General features: G+C 35.9%; 1 protein-coding gene across 1 annotated transcript in view; it reads right to left on the bottom strand.

Annotated features, from left to right (window-relative positions):
- The window catches only part of SRBD1 (S1 RNA binding domain 1), a 130,941-nt gene that overhangs the window by 68,242 nt on the left and 38,423 nt on the right, over window positions 1-24,276 (bottom strand). The window contains exon 17 of the mRNA XM_026846115.1: window positions 621-712. Within this exon, the coding sequence (XP_026701916.1) occupies window positions 621-712 (92 nt within the window). The remainder of the gene's footprint in view (window positions 1-620; window positions 713-24,276) is intronic.

Genomic DNA, 24,276 nt, shown 5'->3' with positions numbered 1-24,276 from the left:
ATCTTTAAAGACTAATCTTTATCCAAACACTAAAAATTGTAACAGCAGCAACATTTGTACATTTCAAGAACTTGGGCTGTATTATTCCTTGGTCACATTTGTGCTGAAATAGATTACTTTTTTAAAAATAAAACTACATAGTATTTCTTGAGGACTATATTCAGCTCTATGAAGACTTCAAAGTGATCACAATGAATTCACACCTTTAAATTATCTGTTCTAATTTTTTTTTTCTAGCTTTTGAAGTGTTTAATTATTAAGAGACATTTGTGTACCTACAGGGGACAAGAGAGAGAAGATCTAGCTCTTGTGGGCATGTACATGTCTATGCAATTCATTGGTTATATTAATCCCCACAAATTCTCCTGTATCTGCCTATTGAAGGAAAACATTCACAAGGACCTTTACATTACAGGCCTTAGTAGAAGATGTCATTGATTTGCATACCTAGGACAAATGTGAAATGACAGAAGAATGAAAGCATAGAAAAAACACCATCCAAAACCTTCACTTTTTACACTTTTGGTTATTATTATACTTAACATTATAAACAATACAGTCTGAGAACTGAGACTTGAGCTCCATGTTGAAAAGGTGGTAAAATGAAATTCATTTCATACCTGCACTTCTTAGGTTAGGGTCTAGGTCTGGCATTTCCTTGGATGCTTCTGGACTGACACTGTAGATAGATGCTCCTGCTTCACTGACAATGCTGAAAAATAAAATGGCAAATAATTAAAACACCACAGAACTGAACACCACAACAGGAAGACTTAGCAAGTGACTTAACTGAATATTTGGATTTTTTTTAATGCCTCATGTTTTAAAAATATTTTGCATCAACTGAATACTTGAAAAAACAGTACAAAGGAAAAGATCTCTGTTTAAGCTAAAATACTGCAACATCCATTCTTTTTCAGTTCTGCCTCTGTTATAAATACACACTGTGCATGATATCAGCCTCTATACTAATCTTACAATGGAGAAAATGAACACAATAAACAAGTGTTACCAGAAATAAAGAGGGAAACCAGCTTCCATAAACAAAAACCTACCTGACAATTTCATTAAAAACACCTCCATGCTGAATTCAAACATGAATTAAACTATTACATGACTCCAAGTCACACAAACAATGTGCACACACATTGTTTAAAGCTAGCTGCCTAGAATATGTAGGAAAAAACCCAACTGGATACAGACTGAGCCACAGAGCTGCAGCTCGCTTCTCAGCGGCATTTAATACTGTCTTCTCCCCGCTCTCACTGCCATCCCCAAAGAAAAAAAACAGACTGCATGTCTTCAGTAACTTAAACTACAGTTTATGTATCTACCACACACCTCAAACTCATTCAGCAATGATGATAAACTCACCAATTCAAATCACAACACATAATTAAGCCCTCGAGTGATCTAGTTCCACTCAAGAGAAAACGGCAATCAAGTATTCACAGTGTAAGTTTATTTTCAGCTGTGAAATTTTGACACCACTGAATCAACAGTATATTTCTTCAAACAACTTCAACAGAACTTGAATTTCAGGTTGATAATTAAGGCATCATACAGCTACTGCACTGGAGAGGAAATACTATCAGTTTCAGAACTATTTTTACTTTTACTATTCCACTCTTCGAATAACCTTACTTTGCCATAAAAGGGGAAACTACAATCCTTAAGAATTAAACCTTTCAGTAAAAATCATAACTTTACTTTATATTGTTTTAAAATTAGACTATAAATTTCCCTTTTAAGAATGTTTAGTAGGTTAAATTTTTAATTAAAGAAACTGATGCCTAGAAGACCCTCCCTTCAGAAAAAGCTGAAGAAAGGTCAGATAAAACATATTCCCATTCAATGTTCCAAGCATGTTAGTAAATAGTGTAAAATGCAGATATAAAAGGTAATGATTTCTTCCTGTTATTTTTACAGCTTTTTTTCCCCCTCCCCAGTCAAAACTGGAATTTGGTAGAGTGCTGTACACACAATTCAGATTTCATAGTTACTGAAAACTCAGAACATTTCAATATTAGTCAGACTGGATCTTTCAATACATACAGATAATAAAACCCTATTTTTTTTTGTATTAGCATAACTCCAGACCCATGCGAACAACTAGTTTAACAGAGCAAAAAATTACTCAGACTAGCTGAACAGGGCAAGTGAAAATGAAACTGTTTACATGATCTTTTACAAAGACTCAGTATTACAGACATTCTTTCACTACAAATAATATTCAGAAAACAGTCCCATAAAAGAGCTCAGAAATATGGTCATGTCACAAAAACCCTAACTGCTGAAAAAAAGATGTTGACAGAAGTCACATCAAACTGACTTTTCTGATGAAGGGGTAAAGAACAATGCAGCAGAATGTATTTCTTAACCTGTTCACACCTTATAAAGGCAGCATCTGGCAAGTGCTCCCCTTTTGGATATTGCTTCCAAAAAAACCACACATGTTAGCACATACTTCTAACAGCTTTTCACTAATCACTCTTCAATCTTTGTATTCTAACAGATCCAGAAAGTTGCCTCTCATGCAATTTCTAAATTTAATACATTGATGTTACACTTAGATTAAAAAAAAATATCAGTTGTGCACACATTTTTACAGTGCTTTACTATAAACTGCATACAGCTTATTGCTTGATCCCTGACAAAGTATTTTGTGCAACGAAAAAACAGTAACCTGTAGGGGAATTTTTGCACACTTGACCTTTTCTTGATTCTAATTACTGCTACACTGACAATTTTCAGAAGTTAAAAAGTGAGAGGACTGCAATACTACTATCATTGTATGGTAATAATTGAATCATGCTAAATTTTAATGTAGGTAGTACAAAAACTCCTTGCTAAAATGAGTAAATAAAATTGAACTCGGGAGAAAAAAAAAAGAACAGTTGAAAAGAGCACATTTCCTTTCCTCAAGTGCAAGAACATTTATACACCAGAAGAAGGGGAGGGGCAGGGGGGAAGCAAAGCAAAGCAAAAAGTTAATCAGGAAAACAAGGTATACAAAGCGCTTTCACAAGCAGCATACACTGGATATTTGAGATCCACTCTCAGATGGTTTTGTGTACGCATGCAGTTACTCTATGAAGTATTTGGTGTAGCAAACTTAGAAAAGGGTGGGAAGAATTTCCGTTCACACAGAACCCCATACCACTGCACCTAAGACAGTAAAACCCGGACATTAAATAAATTTCTTATCCAGAATAAATGCGTAGGGCCACAAACTCCAAAGAAAGCATCCTCTAGTTCGTTCAACCATAGTCAACCAAACTTTTACAGACCTATTAGCGGCTGTCATGGTTTTATTTAGTTTGTTTTTAGCTACAGTGTGGTGGTTACTAATGTGACACTGGCAATGCTAATATATTTAGCTTGGTCACAATACTGAAATTACAAGCTAAATAGGTTTGGGGATTTTTGTTTGCAGTTCTTCTGCATTTTGTTTTTTGATTAGACAGGGTAAAGTCACTTTGGTTCACAGATATGTTGTTTGTTTTCCAAATTCTAATAATTCTCTTTAAAAGGCAGATTGTCTATAAGACAATTTAAGCTAATTTAATGCTGCAAAATGCTCTGTGTCATACTTTCAAAGAATATACATAGCTTATGTCAGGGCACATTAAGGCAAAACCAAACCTGCTCAAATCAGTAGGTGATAGAAATTTACTCCAAACTCCTGTGGTCCACAGTTCTCTAACCACCCCCTCCCCTTTTTTTAAAGGATATAATTTTCAAGAGCCAAATTAAAGCCCTCCCAAGAGTTGTCAAAAACTATATCTAAAAACCCATATATCTTCAGAACTAGAACTTGTTTCTACTTTGACTTTTTAAGCCACGTAATACATTAAAACAGAAAACTAGAATCCCCCACACTCTAATAAAAATGAGATCCTTATTTCTTTGCATTCCTTAAGAGAAAAGATTCATGCACTGACCAAAATCTTAACAGTTAAAACAACATTAGTAAAAAAGTTATTTTGCTATTTAAAGTCAAAACGTAGTAAGTAAATAAGCAAGCAGCTATGATACGATATGCTTATATTACATGAATAGACAAGTTTCATAAACTGTCCTTTGAATTAACAAAAAAGCAGGTAAAGAATCTGGGACTATGCCTCCATACTGTCTGCTTCCCACATTAGCCATCCCACGGATTAGTTTTTTCCCTAGCATCTATATCCAACTTTTAAAAATTAAAAGTTCCCAAATCACAAAGCCAATACACAATATTTCAATTTACTCTTTTTAAGTGTACAAACAGGTTTGTTACATAGAAAGTAAGTTTTTGTATACTGCACGCATCTCATTCACATGTATTAAGACACATTTTAAGTAGTTAATTCAACTTTAAACATATTCCACTAGCACCACCTGGTGGTCCCTAGGCTTTATGCTAGAGATCATGCCTGCATTCGTACCCTAAATAATTTAAAAGAGCCTTTTAACATTTACAAGAGCAAGTTATTTTCTTACTCAGCTTAAATAGGTATTATATATTTGGTATGAAAAGAATGAAGACCTGTTCAAAACATTCAAATTTTCAATCTCTGAAGTTTTACAGGAAAAAAATCCTTGTAAAAAGGTAAAAAAAAAAAATCTAAGAATACCTACTTTTTTTTTTTTTGTTACTTCAACCTATTACATACCTGTAAAAATGTATAATGGTAACGATTACATGTAACAAACTAGAATTACCAACAGTTGTTTAACTATATTACAATTTCATGTACATGCATGTAATGGCACTCTTTTCAAAACTTACAAGGTTCTTAGGTAGTAAGCTTTCACTGAAAACCTTTTCAAAACTGGGTGCAAAAATCTAATGTATGTGTAATGAAAAAGACTTATTAGGCTAGAAGCTTCTACAGTTAAAGATAGATGCACCTTTCTGACATTTTCATGAACCTTACCAACATTTAAGACTGTTTATTACATTGAAGTAATTTCTGCACAATCAAATGCAACACTGGATTAATAACCTACAGAGGGTGAAAAAGTAACTTTATCCAATTTTACATAACTTGCTGTTCCTACAGTCTCCAAAACCATGATTTACAACTTGAAGCTTTTAAAATAACATTTTAAGAAGCAATACCAGTACGAAGAGACTAGTGTTAATACTTGAAAGAAAATCATAGTCACTCTAAAAACTAAGTGTATGTCAACCTCAAAATGGGCCCAGATATTCATATTTGGTCATAAAATCATGAACTGTCAAAATATAACATCCTTCCCAATCAAAACTTTTCTGGTTAACTCCTCTAACCTAACTTTTTACATATTAACTGATAAATACATTCTTCATAAACTTGAGGCAACAAAAGCTAGAGGTTCTCACAAAGGACCAAAGTACAGAAGAGTCAAAGGATTATTCAGTGTTACTAAATAATTGACTTAAGAATTACCCACGACAAAACCAAAATAAAATGACAAAATATCTGCTAGAAAAGAATGTTACATTTATAAGCTCGATTGGAATGCCACAAGCTTTAATTATGTTGATAGATTTAGCGATTAAAAGCGAATTCAGGAGGGGCAGGGAAGACTTAATGAAGTACAGGATCACAAGAAGACTGGGCGATTTCATGAAAGAGAAATCCATTGGGCGTTACTGAAAAACACAGCAGTCACAACTAACTCCAGAACAGTCTAAAACCAAAAATGGTTAAGAGCTACAGAAGTACTGGAGAAACAGGATGTCTGCATCTGTTCTTATAGGTCTCCCTACATACCCATTTTTGGCAACTAATGCAAACCACCTAAGGGAAGTCAAAGAAGCTCTTCATATGAAACAGCTATAAGCTGTTTATTTGCATTCTGCCTTGTGTGTCTCTCCTCTCTTGCCAAGCAGGACACTGCCCATGGCAGAAGCAACTAACAGCCCTACCAACTCATCATTACTAACAGCAAGCTGCAGGTTTCTTGTCATCAGAGGCTCTCAGGATCTCGCGTTTGGGTACATGAGCACTCCAGCCCCTATGTGCTGTGCACAGCACAGTTCCTTCCGCCGGGGAGGAGATGAATACGGCCGATGGGAGACTGCAGTCCAGCACAGGCTGAGCGAGATGCTGTGATTTATTCAGCCACACGCGCTTCGCCACAGGAACAATAGGATACCAGGCTTGACAGACAGCTAAGCCATTACAGTTTTTTTTCTTATGAGGAACATATGTCATGGAAGTGCAAGATAAAAAGGCTCTGGTATATACCCAATAATGTATCTGAAGAATAAAAAGCCTGAAAAGATTTTTAAAAGCCTGTTCATTCTGACAGATGAGATTAAATACAAAAACTGGTCTTTCCTCCACCTCCAATGAGCTAGTGGTATGGCAAAGGAAGATGTTAGGATCACGTGAAAAAGATTATACTAGAAAGCAGTCATTCAACAGAATCAAGCCAAAACCCATACAATTCATCTGTGCTTTAAAAGAATCTAGAAATATAGTTTTAAATTTTAACAATATATAGAACTTGGGAGATATTCCAGTATTAAATATACTTTACAATTATAAAATATACTGTTAGATAAGAAAAGAATTTTCATCCAATTTCTATTGTTTCTTTCAAAACTTTTAGCCACTGCATACCACACAAGTTTTGCTTATATGAAAGTCCACCTTTCAAAATCAGTCACATTAGACAAGAGGTGTTATAATCATCTTTTGCAAAAATACTACAGAAGAGCTCATAGTCATTCAATTAGATGGGAGGGAGACAAGGACAACAAGTTTTAAAGAACAGTTCCTGCCCAGGAACTCCCAAGCACACAAGAAATTAAGCCCAAAGTGTCTTTAGATACAGACCTTGCATTGTTGCTCAGCCACATCCTATAAGTTTCCATAGAAAATATTGGGTGAAATTATGCTTACAACTAGTGTTTTAAATTCACAACAAAAAAGTCTGTAAACGTTTCTACCTGTGTATGAATGAGTTTGCTCGGTATTTCACAAATTTTAGCAGAAATTACATTACCTAAAAGAAGAAAGCAATTTTGTCCTGACCAACTCAATCTACTTTAAGTAAAAACTATTAAACTATTTCAAACCTGGAACTCTCACACAGCAAGTTACAACACAAAACAACAGTACATTTTTCAGCCACAAACTGTACTTTTGAAACAGCTTGCTGAGCCTACAGCAGGGACAATAAATAAGCACCTTATAAAGCAGCTTCTGAAATGACAGAATTTCGAGTCAACCATCTTTGCATCAGGGATTATTTCTCTCCTGTTCAGAAAGAAATTATATTTAGCACCAGTTAAGCTGATGGTTTTTTTGTTAGACAGCACAGATCTGTTTCTGTCAGTGTTTAGCAAGATAATCAATCACAGTTTGTATCATTGCTTCAAATCATTAGAAATGACATCTTAAAATAACATTAAGTCTTAGAACAATATTTGATTTACCATTTTTACGCAGAACTAAGCTTCACTACAGAACTGAAGCACTTTCAGATGAAGAACAATATGCAAAAAAAATGTAATGGTTTGAAATACCAAATTATAGTCTTTAAACATCAGATAAAATGCAGGAATTCCTCAATGTCTGTTTTATAAGCAATCAAAGTCAGACTAACTAAAGAGACCTGCATTCAAATCTCTGAATATATGTATGACAAATACTGAAAGATTGGTAAGTATATATTTAAGAATGTAATTACTGAAGTAGTTGTCTGCAAGTATTACCCATTTCCCTGCAAGATGGGAAATATTAGGACTAACAAAGCCCAATGTTTTTGTCTTCCACTGCTTTGGAGACTAAAAGAGGGCTGCATGTTGATTTCACATTCTAAGAGCATTTTGCCTGTAATCAAACGCAATAAAAGGATATTTCAAACATAAGGACAATTATGTTCTAAGCCACACAACCTGACTGCCTATTTGTTAGCACAAAACAGGTTTCAAGAATATCGGGGAAGCAATTATGGCACAGGATTTAAAAGCTTCTCCTTTAAAAAAGTTACTACCTTGAAAAATGTATCCCAGTTCTACTAAGTTCCAGATTTGGATGAATGCAGAAAATATATCCCACATAAAAATTTCACTGATTACAGAATTAGAAGAGTTAAAATTTTCTGATTTCAATTCCTCAACTTCCATCATTCCCTCCCCAAAGAAAGGTGGAGTGAAATTTCCTGCCATTCAAACAGTAAGACAATTGCTACTTGCATAATTAAATAGGTTTGAGAATTATTGCAAGATATAACAGAGAGTTACCATGCTTTAATTTATTCTGTATTAGATATAACTTCATGAACCCCTAAATCAAAACCTAATTATCGTACTACACAAATAAAACTAACTATAGCTATGGCCTGGAATCCTTTATTCATCTGTGTATGAACCATGCTCTCAGCACATCCCTGCAAAGGGAAGAATGATCAGATATCTGTCTTCATCTTGTCTGAAAACGGTGACATTTTTCAGTAAGAAAAGGGTCCAAATGGCAGGTGTCAAAGAGCTTTAGCTTCACACGTGGTGCTAGGAGGCAGAAAAAACAACAGTAGCGTGTGGCCATGTCAGAGTTCCACAGAAGCTGCCGTACAAGTGCGTATCTGAAAAGAGCAAACCTCATAGCCTGTTAAATCAATCTAGTGCCAGATGCTGTTATCAGAACAAAACTGGTGCTGCGGATTCATCCCCAGAAGAAATACACGTCCCATGTCTGCAGTGTCTCAAGACTGAAGGTGACAGTCACCTGTGACTGCCGCCACTGCTTTCATTGACAGTTTTAGAAAACAGGTCCTGTCATTGCTGATAAAGCAGCTGGAGTTGAAGCTCCTTTCTGCTCTTGCAGAGCTTTAAAATTTGAACTCCAGGTCCAAAATTTACTTCGAAGTTAACCATCCAACTAAAAAGCAGTCAAATAATTTATTTTTACTTTAAAAACTGTAGTACAGGAGGAACTTAAAGGAAATTTAGCTACTGCTCCTCTTCCTGTTGCAGCAATGCCATGAAGAGAAATTGTAGCATTATGGATAACATTTTAGAGTACCATATTACATTAATATAAGAGGACAAGTTTAAAAAAAAAAAAAAAGCACATTTTATGTCATTACAATATGATAGCATTTAAGTAATTCTAAGCAGAATTTATAATAATTAGATGTATTCAAATATGTTGGAAAGTTACCTACCTATAACTGATTAACACTAACATTAGAAGAAAGGAAAGACAGTAAAAAAGGCTTCATTCAGGATTGACATAAGAAATGAAATCCCTAGTCCATTTCTAAAACTATAATAGGCATGAAAACAGGTATGCTCCTTATGAACACACTTCATAATTTCAAGACCGATCCTGCGAGCACTCATTCAGTTTTACACAACTAAATTATCTCAGTGACCTCAGGGGAGCAAACCTTATATCCAACACTAAAAAAAAATACAGCCAACCACTGACAAGCTTTTACCTAACCTCTTTTTACTCACTGGGAGAGGGACGCAGGGAGACAAAGAAACACAACTCATTTTGGCAGTCACGCTTCAAAAAGAAGTGAAACACTAGGTGATGTTAAACATTCACATTTCATATATTTATAGACACTCCTGAAATGAAATTGTCTAAATGCATACATTAAAAACAGCACAATCCAAAAATACGATGCTGCTCCCCCAAAAGCCTAAGAAAATCATTCAATACTGAAGAGCTCAATGAGCAGCCTTATTTAGCCCCTGTCCCTCCCAGTTCTCAAGAGCTTGAAGCCAACAAGCTCAACCCAACACCACAAAACACAGCAAACCAAAGGAAGCTGCAAGTTCCAAATCAGAATGCTGTCACCAACAGTGTCCTGCTGGCAGCTCCTTCTCAGCTCAGCCAAGCAGAAACCCCTGCAGTGGAAGCACATGGGGAAAGCTGGTGTTTCATCCAGCCCATCTTCAACCACGCAGGATCTTGCAAGAGATAAAACCCATCCTGGGCTGCTTTTACAAATGGTAAAACCCAAGAACTCAGCAGTTCATGTTCATGAATAGTTATTCAAGTTAAAGTACCAAGAACTAAAGTTTTGGGAACATATAAGACTTTTTCAAAGAAAGATTCCTGTCTATTAATATCTAGACTTTGCTAGCACCATCTATATTTGATGTTGTCACCAACAGTTTATAAATGGGGAAACTGATGTCTGCCTAAAGGCTTTTTAATTTTCAAACCAAAACATTTCCCCATTGTACACACTATTCTACCCACACCACCCTTCTCCTGTAGGACACAGGACATTTAAGTCTCAGATGATCCATTAAGGAGAGTCCATCAGGTTCTCCAGTGAATACAGACCTCTCAACCAGTTTATTTGTCAGTAAACTTCATAAAGCATTCAGATTTAGTAAAATAAAATTGTATCAAGTAGTGTCATATGTGAACAGTCTGAAGTTATTTATTAGAAAAGGTAGAAGAACATGCCATTAAGTTGCTATACTTGCTCTCAGGTATCATTTTTATCTGGTAGAACAGCCAACACAGATGCAGCAACTGTTGTGGCTAAAAACACAATTAGTCAAGCCAGACCAAAGGCAGGAGCTTAGAGTCACATTAACTCTCATGAAGACTTTGTCCCCATTGTGAAGTGTAACTGGACAAGACCACAACATATGGCGTAAAATGTCTCTTGGAGAACAGCACCTCCAGCAACTGTCATTTTCTTTAATGCTCACTCTGGGCAGTTGGGAGGCAGCCTGGCCAGAGCTGTTGTGCAGCCTCCACCACCCTGATTCATGCAAAATTCTGACCTGTGGTTTTGGCTCACATCAGGCTTTATGCTGTTTTAGCTCGCTTCCTACAATATCACCAATCTTCATCCTTGATCTCCCCTTAGCAAGCTACCATTTCCCCAGCACTGATCCACCAGGAAGGCTGGAGCCATCTCTATCCCTTCTATTAGGGCTAAGCAATGCAACAGAGACTCTGCACACTGTGAGAGAATCGCAGATCTCAGGCTGCTGCTCCTCCCTCTTCCTTCCCCATCCCTCTTAACATCTAGGCTGTGTCTGATGACATCATATTAAATATTTTTAAACTAAAGACATTTTTTGGCATAGCTTGCTGAACTCTGAAGTACCCAGGTTTTCCACATAGAGAAACTTGAACTAAACAAAAAAATCTGGAATCGGAATGATTGCTGGCAAGAAAACTTCTTTGAGGTATTAAATACTAAGGAAAAGCGTGACCACATATTTCTAGCCATTTCTTGTTTCTTCTTTTCTTTGATTTGGAATTAATCTTAAAAAAAAAAAGAAGCTGTCTGCTTTAGTTCACAGAAGATATGCTCCTGTGTTTATTCTCTAACTTAACATACTTAAAACAAATGTTACAAAGTAAATGGTACTTCATACAGACCTGATCAAAATTATATACTATCTCTGAAAAATAATTTCTGCAAACTTAATCATCACAGTGCTCTTACAATTTTAAAAGTTCTCATTTGGGTTTTTTTAATTTTCTTTTGATTTTTTCAGTAGTGGAGAAGCCAGTTTGCTTTGATATTTTCCTATACTAATACTAGTCAAAGCTCATGCTCATCAAAAAGTGTTCCAGTCTGTCCATCAAGGAAACCGTTTTCCTTGATTGGAAAAAAGGCTGTAAAACATGTACTACTTTAGTGCTTCCAGCAAAATCTATTAATGAACTATGAAAGAACTGTAGCATCACAATGTAAAAATGATTATAGCAACAGACAGGAAAAAACCCCAAGACAGTTAAAGAGGAGGTTACTCATTCATCAGAAAAAGGTAACATTTTTCATGCAAAACTAAAAAAAAATCAAATTAAGCTGGTTTTACCTTAACAAGCATATTTTAATAGCAGAGTTACTTTTCTCAGACACAGATTTAATAATAAGACGACATATTCAAATGTCTGTAGAGCAACAAAAGTAGATTGAATGCTTATTAAATTACACCTTTTTCTCCTTTTAGGTCTCTAGGGTTCTTTCATGTCTTCACTGGTGCTCCTCATTGTCCCAATTTTAAATATTATTATTTTACTTGTATTATACACAGCTGCTAGGCATCTACAGTAAGAGGTGCTAATCTGAATCAAATATATCTCCAAATGAAAGTAAGCCAAACATTAGATGTATTACTGTTTATCCTTTAACCATTTTAAACAGTGGATACTGTCTCACTTTGTTACAAACAGCAGTATGTATCAACTTCAGTGAAAAAAACAAATAAACACCAAATCCTCACGAACTTGAAATACATTAATAAATTTTATGTTTTTACAGAAAACAAATTCTTTTAGTAAGACTGCAACCAAAGAACGAGAAAAATTGACAAAAATAAATATCTGGAATTAGTGAAATAAAAGCTCAGTTAGGTAGTGATTTATTTGTTTTCCCCCTTCTCTTAAGAAGGAATCATTTGTTCCTTCACATTGTGATAGATCCACACTGGAGACTTTCCATGAGTAATATCACTAGAACTGGCTTTAACATGCTGAAAGGCCACTTCATTTAAAACATGTTTTTTATTCAGTTACCAACACTTAAAAAAATAATTATTATCCTGGACTTAAATTTCTTATGTTTAATTTCAAACCAATTATTTTCAGACTCGAAAAAAATTCCAACTAGAAAACAGTCATCTTTTTTTAGTTATCCAAATATGAAAGGGTAGGATAAGATGGCTTTCTAGTTTTTGAAGATATATCCTTACATCTAAATGATAAAAATGCAGCTAAATTATTTTACATCCTACTTTTTACACCACAATTTTCAATATGATTTTCCAGTCACAGGTATGTTACACAGTACTTAAACTCAGTCAGCTGTAATTCTAGAAATAAAATACTCTAAAGTAGGTAGCGTAGAAATGTACTGATGAACCTTCACATCTAATTACTTGTGAGTCCAACAACTATTTTGCAGAAACAAAATCTGGAAACATGCAATTTCTAACCACATTATTCCACCTTTTGACCCCCCATTCTATAATGGAGAAGTCTCTTAAAGATTTGAGGAATTGCAGGTCACAGCTACACAATTTTAAACAAAGGCATTAAAGTAAAACGGTTGACTCATCCTCTTCAAATACAACTATGTTGTCTTCTCTAATAGATGACAAAGTTTACGCCAGGAAGTTCATCTTCAGTTTTTTCTTGGAAGGAAAAAAAATAATAAAAAAATTTTCCATCAACAGCCCAACTTCTACCCAAACCCAAAAAACCTAGAATGAACTATTGATGTTCTCCTTCCCCCATTCAAAGCTCTGTTCTCTCTCCCCTTCTCACATGTTACTACAAAATGAGAGCAAGTTATTTCAAAGCTTCCCCGCCAATTCATATCTGGGCAGCAAGAAAGGAAGGTATGCTGGAATTTGACGGAACCGTCTCCCAGGGAGCATTACACAGACAGTGCAGATGATCAGAACCTACTCCTGCGAATACTGGCACCCTATTGTATAGGTAATAGGAATCAACTCCAAAACAGCTTCTCTGGATTGGTCATTAGATTCTTACGTCTGGATCCTGCAGGACAAGTCAGCAATGAAGAGTGAGAATCTTTGACTGGTTCTTTCAGCTTTTGGAAACTGTTGAATGCCAGGGAATCATGGCAGTTCAAAGGCACCTGTGGAAATCAGCTGGTCTAACACACTCACTCAAAGCAGTGTCAACCAAAGCAACTTGCTCAGCGCTGTGTCCAATCAGGTTTCAAGTATTTCCGTGAATGGAGACTCCAAAAACTACTACATATTACAGGAACACTTGGATCCTCTGTAGCTGCCAACTGAGGTTTTGATAAAATGATGTTCAGAATTGGGTTTTTTTAATGGCAGTTTAAAAATTTAGCACCATGTATACATTTCAGGAAAATATATATGCACCCCAGAACAGTATTAAAAAATAAAAAATTTAAAATCACTCTGTTTTCAAACAGAGTTGCATTGAAAAATCCCTTAACAATCCTAGCTTCCTCAAAAGCTGTAAGCATAAATAAAACCTGAAACTGTTTGGAAGTGAACTGAATGGAAACATGTGCCGTGCTGATTCCTGCAGTAACAGAGTAGGTCCACTTAATATCAAGTATCTGATGTTAAATTGTTAAGACTATTCTTGCAGTTGGTAACTGACAACTGTTACTTTAAAAAACAAAACAAAACCAAAAATTGGGAGATAACAGCTATAGAAGAAGAGAACACACAATATTAAAACAATAATTCTCCAGATGAGAACAAGTGTTTATCTGATAGAGACTCCACAGCAGCACAGCAGTGAAAAGCCCAGAGGCGCTCTGGCCAATGCAGACAACTCCTACAGGGGGTTATGGAGAACATATGCCAGGGTGGCATATGCGGCACCCTTTAATACAGCAGAGCATCTTCTGCCCTCAGGCGCCTGCGTAGCTCTGCTGGCTAGTGTGGAAGGTGGCAGAGCCACGCCTCATCCTCACCCTGCCCCTGGGAGACAGGCCAGTACCATCGTCACTGTCAGAGTCTCTGTGGCCCTGAGCCAGCGTGGCACAAAGCTCACATTTGCACACCAACGTTGTCACTTGCACAACACAACTGAGATCTGCACTGGACCATTCTGGGGCATCTACTTGTCAGGTTGTTAAGAGGCTGAGCGTATTTCTCACACTCACTGCAAAGATGGGTTAAAAAGCTTCTCCTCCACCAAAAGAGCAAAGTGCAAACATTAAGTATTTCCCCCCCAGAGAAAGGATAGGCTTCCAAGTCTAAGCATAAATAAAAGTTCAGATAATTCAGTTCCAAATTATATTGAAGCAGTATTGATGTAGATTTTAATATTAAGGGTCTAATTGCTACTTTTCTTGTTTCCCCCCCTACTAATTTACAAAATTGCATAAAGGAGAATCTAATCCTAAAAGGCCATGTAAATACTTCTAACCTACATATTTGAAAATTATTTTCTAAAGTTAGCCGAAGACAGCTATGGTCAGAAATCTGTTCAAGACACTGAAACATTTTCTTACAAAATATAAATAAAACTTTTAAATTACTAATATCACAAACTACCATGTCCTGGATTTGGGTTTAACCAAACTCTGAGAATCAGAACAAGCATTTCACAAGTTTTAACTTCCTCTGAAGTTCATAAAGGCTCACAATATCATCATCACCACAAGTACCATGTGATTTATGGAATTTAATTATATCAACTGTGGCACAGTAAAGAACCACCCCAAACATTTTTTTCATTAAATCCAAGGGAAACTAACATATAAATGCTTTATAAATAGGGAGTAGATGTGAACTTAAACCATACATATTTCATTTAATTTTTGACTAGAGACCTTTTTTTAATCATTACAAGCTTCAACTTGTATTGAGTGCAAAATCTGATATTTCAGATGACCCAAACACCATTTACATAAGGAAAACATCTCCCTCAAAGTTCACTGTACTAATTATAAATTTTAGTTTATTGCACCTAGTATTAACCAAAAATTAGCTTGGCTTCATAATGCTGGTATTTAAGTTCAACCAAAAATTAATCAACTTCATACTTCTGCACTGCACATTAACTAAAACATATTTACACAAACTATTAATGATCAACATTTAATCCGTATCTTCACTTTATAAAAAAAAATGGAAGAAATTCACTACAGACCATAAAACTAAAGAGAATCTGCCCTACATTAGATGCCACCATGTTTTTCTTCTCACTTAGGACCCGAACAACCCTTTTATTCAAAATCCCATCTCAATCAGAGATTATTACTCCTACTAATGTCACAAGTCCAGTAACTTACAACCTACTGTAACCGCTTTATCAAAAAAAAAGCCAGTGAGAGGAAAAAATAATTTCCCTTAACTCCACTAATAATGATCAGCAGCACAGCCTTTCCAGGGAGTTGTCTTCTCCAGAAATGCAAAGAGGTCATTAGGCAGCTTCCCTAAGGAGAAAGCTATGACTGAGGAGGCACCAAGCTGCTGTGGACATGTAGGTAGGAGACACAGCAGGATGTGTCTGGCAGAGCCAGCCAGGGCCTGCAGAAGCAGGGGAAAAGTGAGAGGAATAGATAACAGCCTAAGCATTCCCTTAAAAGGTATTAAACATTCCTTTAAAAGACTTTTTGTTGTTGTTAGCTAAATAAATGGGATATATATTAAACGGATACTATATCACAATTTCAAAATTATTTCATTTTAAAACATTCAAATTGACAATGTCTCTTTCTATTTAGTCTTATAGCAGAAGATAAGGGTTAACATTTCCTTCAGCAGAGAGATAGTCACTGAGACGTAACACAGGAATATCCAGTTTGATTTACTTGAAAATGACAAACTAACTTCTAGAAAATAACTTTAATAGAAAAATGACAAAGTAACTTTGAGCTGTGATTTTACCCTATGAGGAAAAATAGAGCAGGAACAAGTAATAAATGCATCACTGATTTTACTGAAAGCCCACTTCCAAAGTATATTTACGGTACAACATCGTTACACTGACAAGAGAATCACCCATGGAGGATGCATGTCTAAACTGTTTCCCTGAAACATTTAAGTCAAATTCAAATGTCAAAAAGTATTTTATACAAATGTTAGTTCTAGTTCAACCCAATAAAAGAACTGAACAGGCAGTAGGCATGTTGCCTTAGCTGCCAAAGATGTTTAACAAAATATAAAAGTTAATTAGGTTTGAGAGAGAAGTTTTATGTGAAAAGCCAATTTAATATTCGCAATAACTGTAACTGCATGTATTCTTCCCCCCACCTCCAGTTTTTTTATTTAGAAAGCTCCACACACAACTGAGCTGTTTGAATAGTATTAGCTGTAACAGAAAATAATCTGATACAATTAGAAACTGTGATATTACTTGCAGCTGCAAACAGAATTAAAGTGAAAATGTTATTTCTATAAAAGCAACAAATTTGCTTTTAGGAACATTGGGTGTTTGAAGAAAAGGAACGTAACTAATGTGCAGAACTACTAGATGGACATGATCACATTTACAACCATATATGAAGCCACCAAAGCAACTCAAATCTCCCCAAATTGAAAAGGAACAGGAAAACCAGCATCACTCTTTCCTCCTTGCACTCTCCCCACCACTTGCCCATTGTTCCCTGTTGTTGCTGCTAGGAGTGACTGGTACTGGAGGTGGTGCTTCACGTAGCTTGTGCTTTTTGATGTCTCCTTTCAGACGTACTCTTTCTTGTCTCCGTATCACCACCATGACAAATGGATCATTTCTCCTTCCCTCCACTTACTAATCATTGACAAAACTGCTGAGATCCAGTTATAGAAAGGAATTATTCTCAATAGGCACCTTCAGTTACAACCATCTGACACTGCAGTCATCTAAATCTAATCCCTTTTCAAGCTGAAATAACCTACTCAAAGGCCCTTTGAGACACACAGCATGACTATATTCTCTGCCTCTTACACCCTGAAAACATCAGAAGTATGCTGAAGTGTCTGCTGTTGCTGTGGCTTCTTTCAGTGTCTTTCATGAAGCTTTTAAGACTGCTATACACTTCAAGGAGTCCAAGCAAATACAGCCCCCGGTTTCACCATCACCCAATTTCCCCAAATGAAGATGCAACATGGGTAGCTCCCACTCCCAAAAGCCTCTAAGAACAGGCAGCCTGAAATCTTGAATAGAAAAAACTTTAACTGCAGAGGGAAATAGCCCTTGCTTTACTGACAGACATGTTTGTACTTGCTTTTCAGTTCTGGAAGATTCTCAAGCTATCATGAAAGTATTTTCAGAGGGAAACTTCTACCCAAAATTTGATCTGAATTAAACATTCAATTTTACCAGATTGCAACAGCATTGATACTTCAAAGAAAAAGGAATCTTTTCCCCACTAATGACAGCATTTGTGCATATGCTCACTCCTTTATTTTCTTAATAATTTCTAATTATTATTTAGAAATACATGCAACCCACACATATACACAGTCTAACAGATATCTAAGATGAAGAATTTCATCCCAAAGGTAACTCCCTACCAGTTAAAAGCCACTGAAATTAAGGTATCTAATGTAGAGTGTTAGAAAGCCTTATGTAATCTAACTATCTAACCAATGCTCTACAATCAGCATCAACAATAGTATCACCATAACTTAAAATAAATAAATCAATCCATATATCACATCTTAAAACAACAAAGGAAGCCCATTAAGAGCTAAGATGCAGAACAACAAATGTGGTTTCACAAATGAATAGGTACGAAGTTTGGCAGAATCTCAACTTAAGTAAAAACATATTACTGGCATCCTCACACAAAAGGAAAAATGCTTACTTCTCTATTACGTTCCTATAAAGTGTCTACTTGATGACAAAACACTATCCAAATATACAATCAGGTCAGACTGTACAATAACAGTCTTAGTACCTCACAAATCAGAGGATACATCTTGTATTTATATCATTTTATCTGCATGCTCTCAGGATTAATCACACGTATTTGCATGCTTCCACTTAAATTAACTCCTGACAGGATTCCACAAGTAATTCCTGATGGAGCTTTTTTACATAGTGAGGAGCCTAAATGAATTTTCCCAATCTTTATGAGTGAAAATGTATTGATTGCCACAGCTATTTCATTACAAAGTCACATAAAACACACAAACATATGTTCCTGATGTCTCTTAAGTATGAAGTAGGATAAAAGTAATATACCAAACACCACAGGCATTGCTTTAGAAAGGCAATATCGTCACAAACCATAAATTAAGACTTTAATGGTTTTAGTTGACATTCACTTCTCAGTATCAAAGATTTTGTTTGCATGGCAACATCATACTAGTGTGCAGCCATGCTATTTCATCAAAGAACCATCATCATTCAGCTTAGTCACTATCTAAGCTCTCTCAGCTTCTGTTTGAATCCAAATCTGATTACATCCTACTTCCCCTCAGAGAAATGGAGGTGACCACACATACCATTACTTTAAAGAAAAAAAGCCACCTAAAACTACAGAAACACTGAACCATACACGCTAATTTGGAAAGCTGTTAAAACAGCACTGTAACAGCTTACCTGAAAGACTAAGCTCTTCTGGTTTAAGATCAGTATCAGTACTTAATTTGGAGCATTTAAGGCTCATGTCATTAAACCTTCACAATCCTAGCTGTATATGGAGCATGACTCATTTTCTTCCTGTGCTGTCTCACAGTAACTGACCAAAACCTAACCCTCTAAGCCTTACAATGAATACCTTAAACATACTCTGGAGTTACAGGGAAGAAGCATACTTCAGCTCACTCCAGTGTTACAGGGAACATGCATACTTCAGCTCATTCCCACTAAAAAAATAAAAGGAAATAAAATGTAGTATTGGAAAAATACTGATGCAGCTGTTGAGGGTGTCTCCAATGCTCACTGTGAGAAGCAGTAATATGTTATTAGATCACATTTTTCAGCTGAAGTCCAAATCTCAGTTTTAAGCTTGGACTCTACACCATCTGTTCACACTCACAAATTATTAGGAAATTGTTCTCTCAACATAACCTGATGCATTGAAAAGACAAGGAATGCACAACTCAAATGAGCTCAAAGCTGTGCAAAGTTCCCACAGACTGTACTTCAGTGCCCCTGCCTAGAGGAAGTACCTGTCCTGCCCCTTATTCCCTTACAGCACCCTTGTTCTTTCTTCACTGCTTCCTCCAACAGCTACCCAGTTCCTCAGGCTTTTTGCATTCCTTGAGACATCCTCAGACCTTGGCCACCACTCAGACACCTCTTAACAAAAGACTTCTTGTATTCTGTGGTCAAGAAGTAGTAGATGGCACACACAGATCAGAGTTCTGCACTCAACCTTTCAGATGTAGACAACTTCAACGTTTCATCCTTCAGTATCTCTGCTGATACTCCAAACATCATGTGAGCAAGTCAACAGCCATCATGAGGAAGGATGGTCTGGTGACCCTCCAAAGAAAGAAGGATGTCAGACCAAATAAAAAAATATTCTGGGAGAAGTGGGTGTGCTACAATATCACCTTGTGTTGTGTTCATTCCACTAGGTAAGATCTTCCTGGAAATCTTTCTTTGAAATGAACACCTTGTGGTGTTGACCAAACATTGCATAGAAAAACTTCAGAAGTTGTAACCACATTAAACAACCTAAATCATTTCAGTCTGAAATAAAAAGTTTATTTTTAGCCTGTTAGGTACCCGCAACCCCCCCAAAATACCAGACATTCAAATGAACTAGTTTTCTTTCACTGTAGCAATCTAGCAAATTTAAGATCTAGTCATCCATTTTTCTTTAAATCTATTAAATCCGTAATCATTTCTGACCAGTGGAATTAGTCTTGAACAAAAGACTTCAGGTCAGAGCAATTTTCACTGTCATCATACAAAACTCTTAAGAAAGGAGACCGCATTGGAAACATTCACCAGCACAAAATGTTAAGTGATAAAACAGTGTTTTAAAGACTTCTACTACTGAGCCAAACACACCCCCAAAGTAACATCCCCTACTCACAGTATAGTTTTAGCAGTTCTATGCTGAACAATAAAATCACTGCTACACATATTTGGTAAAAATCTGATTTCGTTTTAAGTGAGCTTTAGGAACAATATACCTAGTCTTGCTCTATGAATATACCCCAGGCAATACACATGTTCCAAAACTGCCCGAAGACCTGATGGGCACATTCCATGCAGAAATGGTAGCACTTGCTCATTGCATATCCTTTGTCTGGTGTCTCTCAATAACCTTTTACCTTTCCAACGTGTTCTTGTTTTGTGTTTGTAAATATTGTTGGACCGTTCTCTCTCCTGATCTGACTTCTGTTGTTCTGAAATACCAGATGCCTTCTAGCTGAGTATCTTAATAAAAGAGAGGTTTTATTTACCTGAACAAAAAAACTACAAGAAAACAGCCTGTGCACAAATTACTGCTCAGTGGGGTATATAAAATAAAAATGAAAATAGAGAAGTAATTTTGCAATCCTAAACATAACAAATGTCTTCTCTGTTAAAAAACAAAGGGAGAGGGAGAGGAATTACTGTGATCGGTTTCTCACATTTATTATCTGATTTGCAAGAGGGTATCTGAGATCAGTACATTTCTAATTGAAGAGTATGCAAAGTTGCCCTTAAACATACTGTCACATGCTTAATGGATTTTCATCCTAAAATCTTCCCTAATTTTACAGAAGTAATTTTTTTTGTTTGCCTGTTTAGTATCCTTTAAAGGTCTGAAGAGATTTATATATTAAGAATGCATAACTCTTAAAATCACTACTTGATATTACTGTGACTATGATTTTCTCTTAGAAAGAAAACATAGATAGGAAGTTGCATGTATAACTTTCCTCTCTCCCACAAGACTCTTTTCCCATAGATTGCCCTGGACCCAGTTTGGACAACAGGTTCAAGTGTTTTTCTTGAAGATTCAGATTTCTTTCACTAGTTACATTTACACTTCCTGACCCTCTGCCTTCACATTGGTAAAGTCTAGACTCCACATATATCTTATCCATTTTCTGAATTTAAAGGAACTCATAATCTCTTCAACTACACAGACATACTCCTTGTTAGCCCTTGGTTCTCATCTTAAAAACAGGGAAGTTATTTCTCTAAAATAGAATTCAAAGATTCCATAATTAAGTGTATTGCTTATAAATTTTGTTTTAAGAAGTTTCAAATTCATGCTATACAAACCAGAAATTACCATCTCCTATTTCACCTGTCACACTGATGTGTCACTATCTTCACTGCTTTTCCATTTTTTTCCTCCCCTTGGATAAACATGGCTAGAGATGGTTCTGGTGTCTACAGTAAACCTTTAACATGAGCAACAAAGCTGGAGCAGAGGGGAATCTTTGTCTTCTTGGACTGCTTCAGAATCTAAGGTGACTTCTGAGTTTCCCCTTTTGAAAACAGTATGGGTTCAGCTCAACATAGATACCAGTCTGTGGATACACCAGGAACAAACATCAGATGCTATTTTAAATGCACACACTTATTACAATCCATGTGATGCTGAACAATAGACTAAATACTAGCTGAAGTTATGAATAATCAAAAGTAGCAGGCAGAAGAATTCTCTATACCAAGTGAGGTTCCAGTTTATAGGACTGTCTCCTATAAACATAAATATTCACAAAATGATTTTTCATTTCAAGCGCACATGATCATGAGTTCTGACTCAGCTGAGGCAAATAATCACAACAGAAAGTAAGGGATGTAAGACAGTTTGGCAGGAAATCACTACATAATTTAAAATGCTTTCATTGACTATGTCCTCTTCACACACGTTTTAAACCTGTTTGTTCCTCAAATAATTTCTTCATTGTTTAGGACTTCTCATGACTCTGCTAGAGTTTGAAAGAGATGAAAGAAGAACAAAGGTTCTTCAGTGCACATTTCAGACATGTGCATTGTTTCCACTGAATATGTATTCCTTTTGCCAAAGCCTTCCAAACTACTTTCTACCTTTTGTATCAGACATCTAATGACCTAAGGTGTGTAGGTGTACATACATAAATGTGTCATTAGTAGAGTTATATACCTTAACAGACAAAAATAACAGCTTAAAGAAAATATAATCAAAAAGAAATAGGAATAAAGTTTGACATATCCCTACCCCCTTTGTACTCTCAACAGACTTGAAACAACTGCATTAATGCAGCAAGCAATAGCTTGTAAAAGGATGCAAACCAGCTGAAACATTTGACAGACAGTGTTAAATACCAGAGGATTCACATCAACCACTTTATTTGAAAAGGTGCTTTGAAGTTGGCTATCTTTCATGTACCTCTTTCATGGCACATTAATAAGGAAAACTGAGATGGGGTAAATTAAGTCCCAAGGTCGTATCTAGAGTTACAGCACCGTGGGTACCTGATGAAATACGGATTAATGCTGCATGAGCATTGAATAAATAAAACCACTTCTGTTAACCACTCAAACAAGTTTTACAAGTAGTTCTGAACTTTATTCGGCAACTAGACTTCAGACATCTTAATCCCCCCACACTGCTTTGAAACCTAATTATCATAATATGAACCCGAATGTTAGGTCCCTTTCAAACTGCGAGTGCTACGAAGCAGAAAAGTAATGGGAATTAAGCTAGTGTAACATTAGAAATGTAGAGCCATGGAACTTGAAAGTGGCATTTGTTAAAGCTGAGAGAGTATAATGTAGATATTCAACTACATAAAACACACATTTAAATTGAAAAGGATATTTAAAGCATGTGCAGACACCTATAAAATACAAGCGGGCCTAAAATCCTGTAGAACAAACATGTCCAAATCAATTTCTTGCCACCAAGGCCCAACTTCAAAAGGTATTAAACAGAAATGTTCTACTAAGAATACGTAGTCCTATTCTACCTAAAGCAGACAATTTAAACATTTTCTTTGAAAACCCAAGAACTTTACAAGACATTACAGACTTTCCCCTATTTGTCACAGTACAGAAGTGTTTGAACTTAAACAGCAGTAAATTATTAATTATGTTGCTTAAAAAGTCTCAAGAGCAAAAAAAGATTTTATGAAAGTGCGAGAAAGGGACTTTGTATCAAGTTTAAAATCAAATATAACAGAAATTAAACACCCAGCCACCTAAAAAACAACCACCTGACTGGCTGCATTCTTTACTTCCTTTTAAATATGAGCTGAAATACTTTATTCCTAGTGGACATTAATGGAACAAGCACATAAGAAAAGTCAAATCGTTTGTATTGTGACAATGAAACCACTAAGGCTAAAAGCAAAATTGTGATTTCATTTTTCCAGTGATGATGATTGGGCTGTTTGTGTTGTCCTGCTCTAGCACAGTTCACCTGTTATTCAGATGGGTTTCATTTTCAAGATGCCTACAACCAACAGCAATCAAAGAAAAACAGTTGCAGCAATTGAAACGTGGAATGAGATTCCTGAAATATTTTTTCAAGATTTTAATTTAATCCAAAAAGGCCAATGAAATCCTGAAAGTTCATCATCTGCCATGTTAATGCTGAACACATTGTTGTTTCATTTACATTTCTGGTCCTATTAAAACAAATACACTTGTCTAAAAGAGAACATCTGTTTTGGTTATAATACAACGTATCTTTGGCAAGAACTCATAATAGAGCTAACATAAATAATCAAGAATATTTATTGAACCTTGTAACAAAAACTGATTTGTAACAAAAAACCTGAAGACTAGATATGACTGTCTCTGGGCTCTAGTCCAGTCCTAATCTAAGACAATAAACATAGCTCTACAAGGGAAACTACATTTAAAAAAAAAAAGTCCTGCAGTTATTTAGGTTGGATGTAGGTATCTGAACACATGTTGGTTACAATAATAGTGAAAAATATTTGCTTTAAATCAAAAACTGTCAAACTGAGTCCAG

Source organism: Athene cunicularia (genome assembly GCF_003259725.1).
Source record: "Athene cunicularia isolate RWA chromosome 3 unlocalized genomic scaffold, athCun1 chr3_part1, whole genome shotgun sequence".
NCBI classification, from domain to species: Eukaryota; Metazoa; Chordata; class Aves; order Strigiformes; family Strigidae; genus Athene; species Athene cunicularia.
Note: the sequence above shows the minus strand (reverse complement) of the source record. Positions and strands in the feature narration are given on the sequence as shown.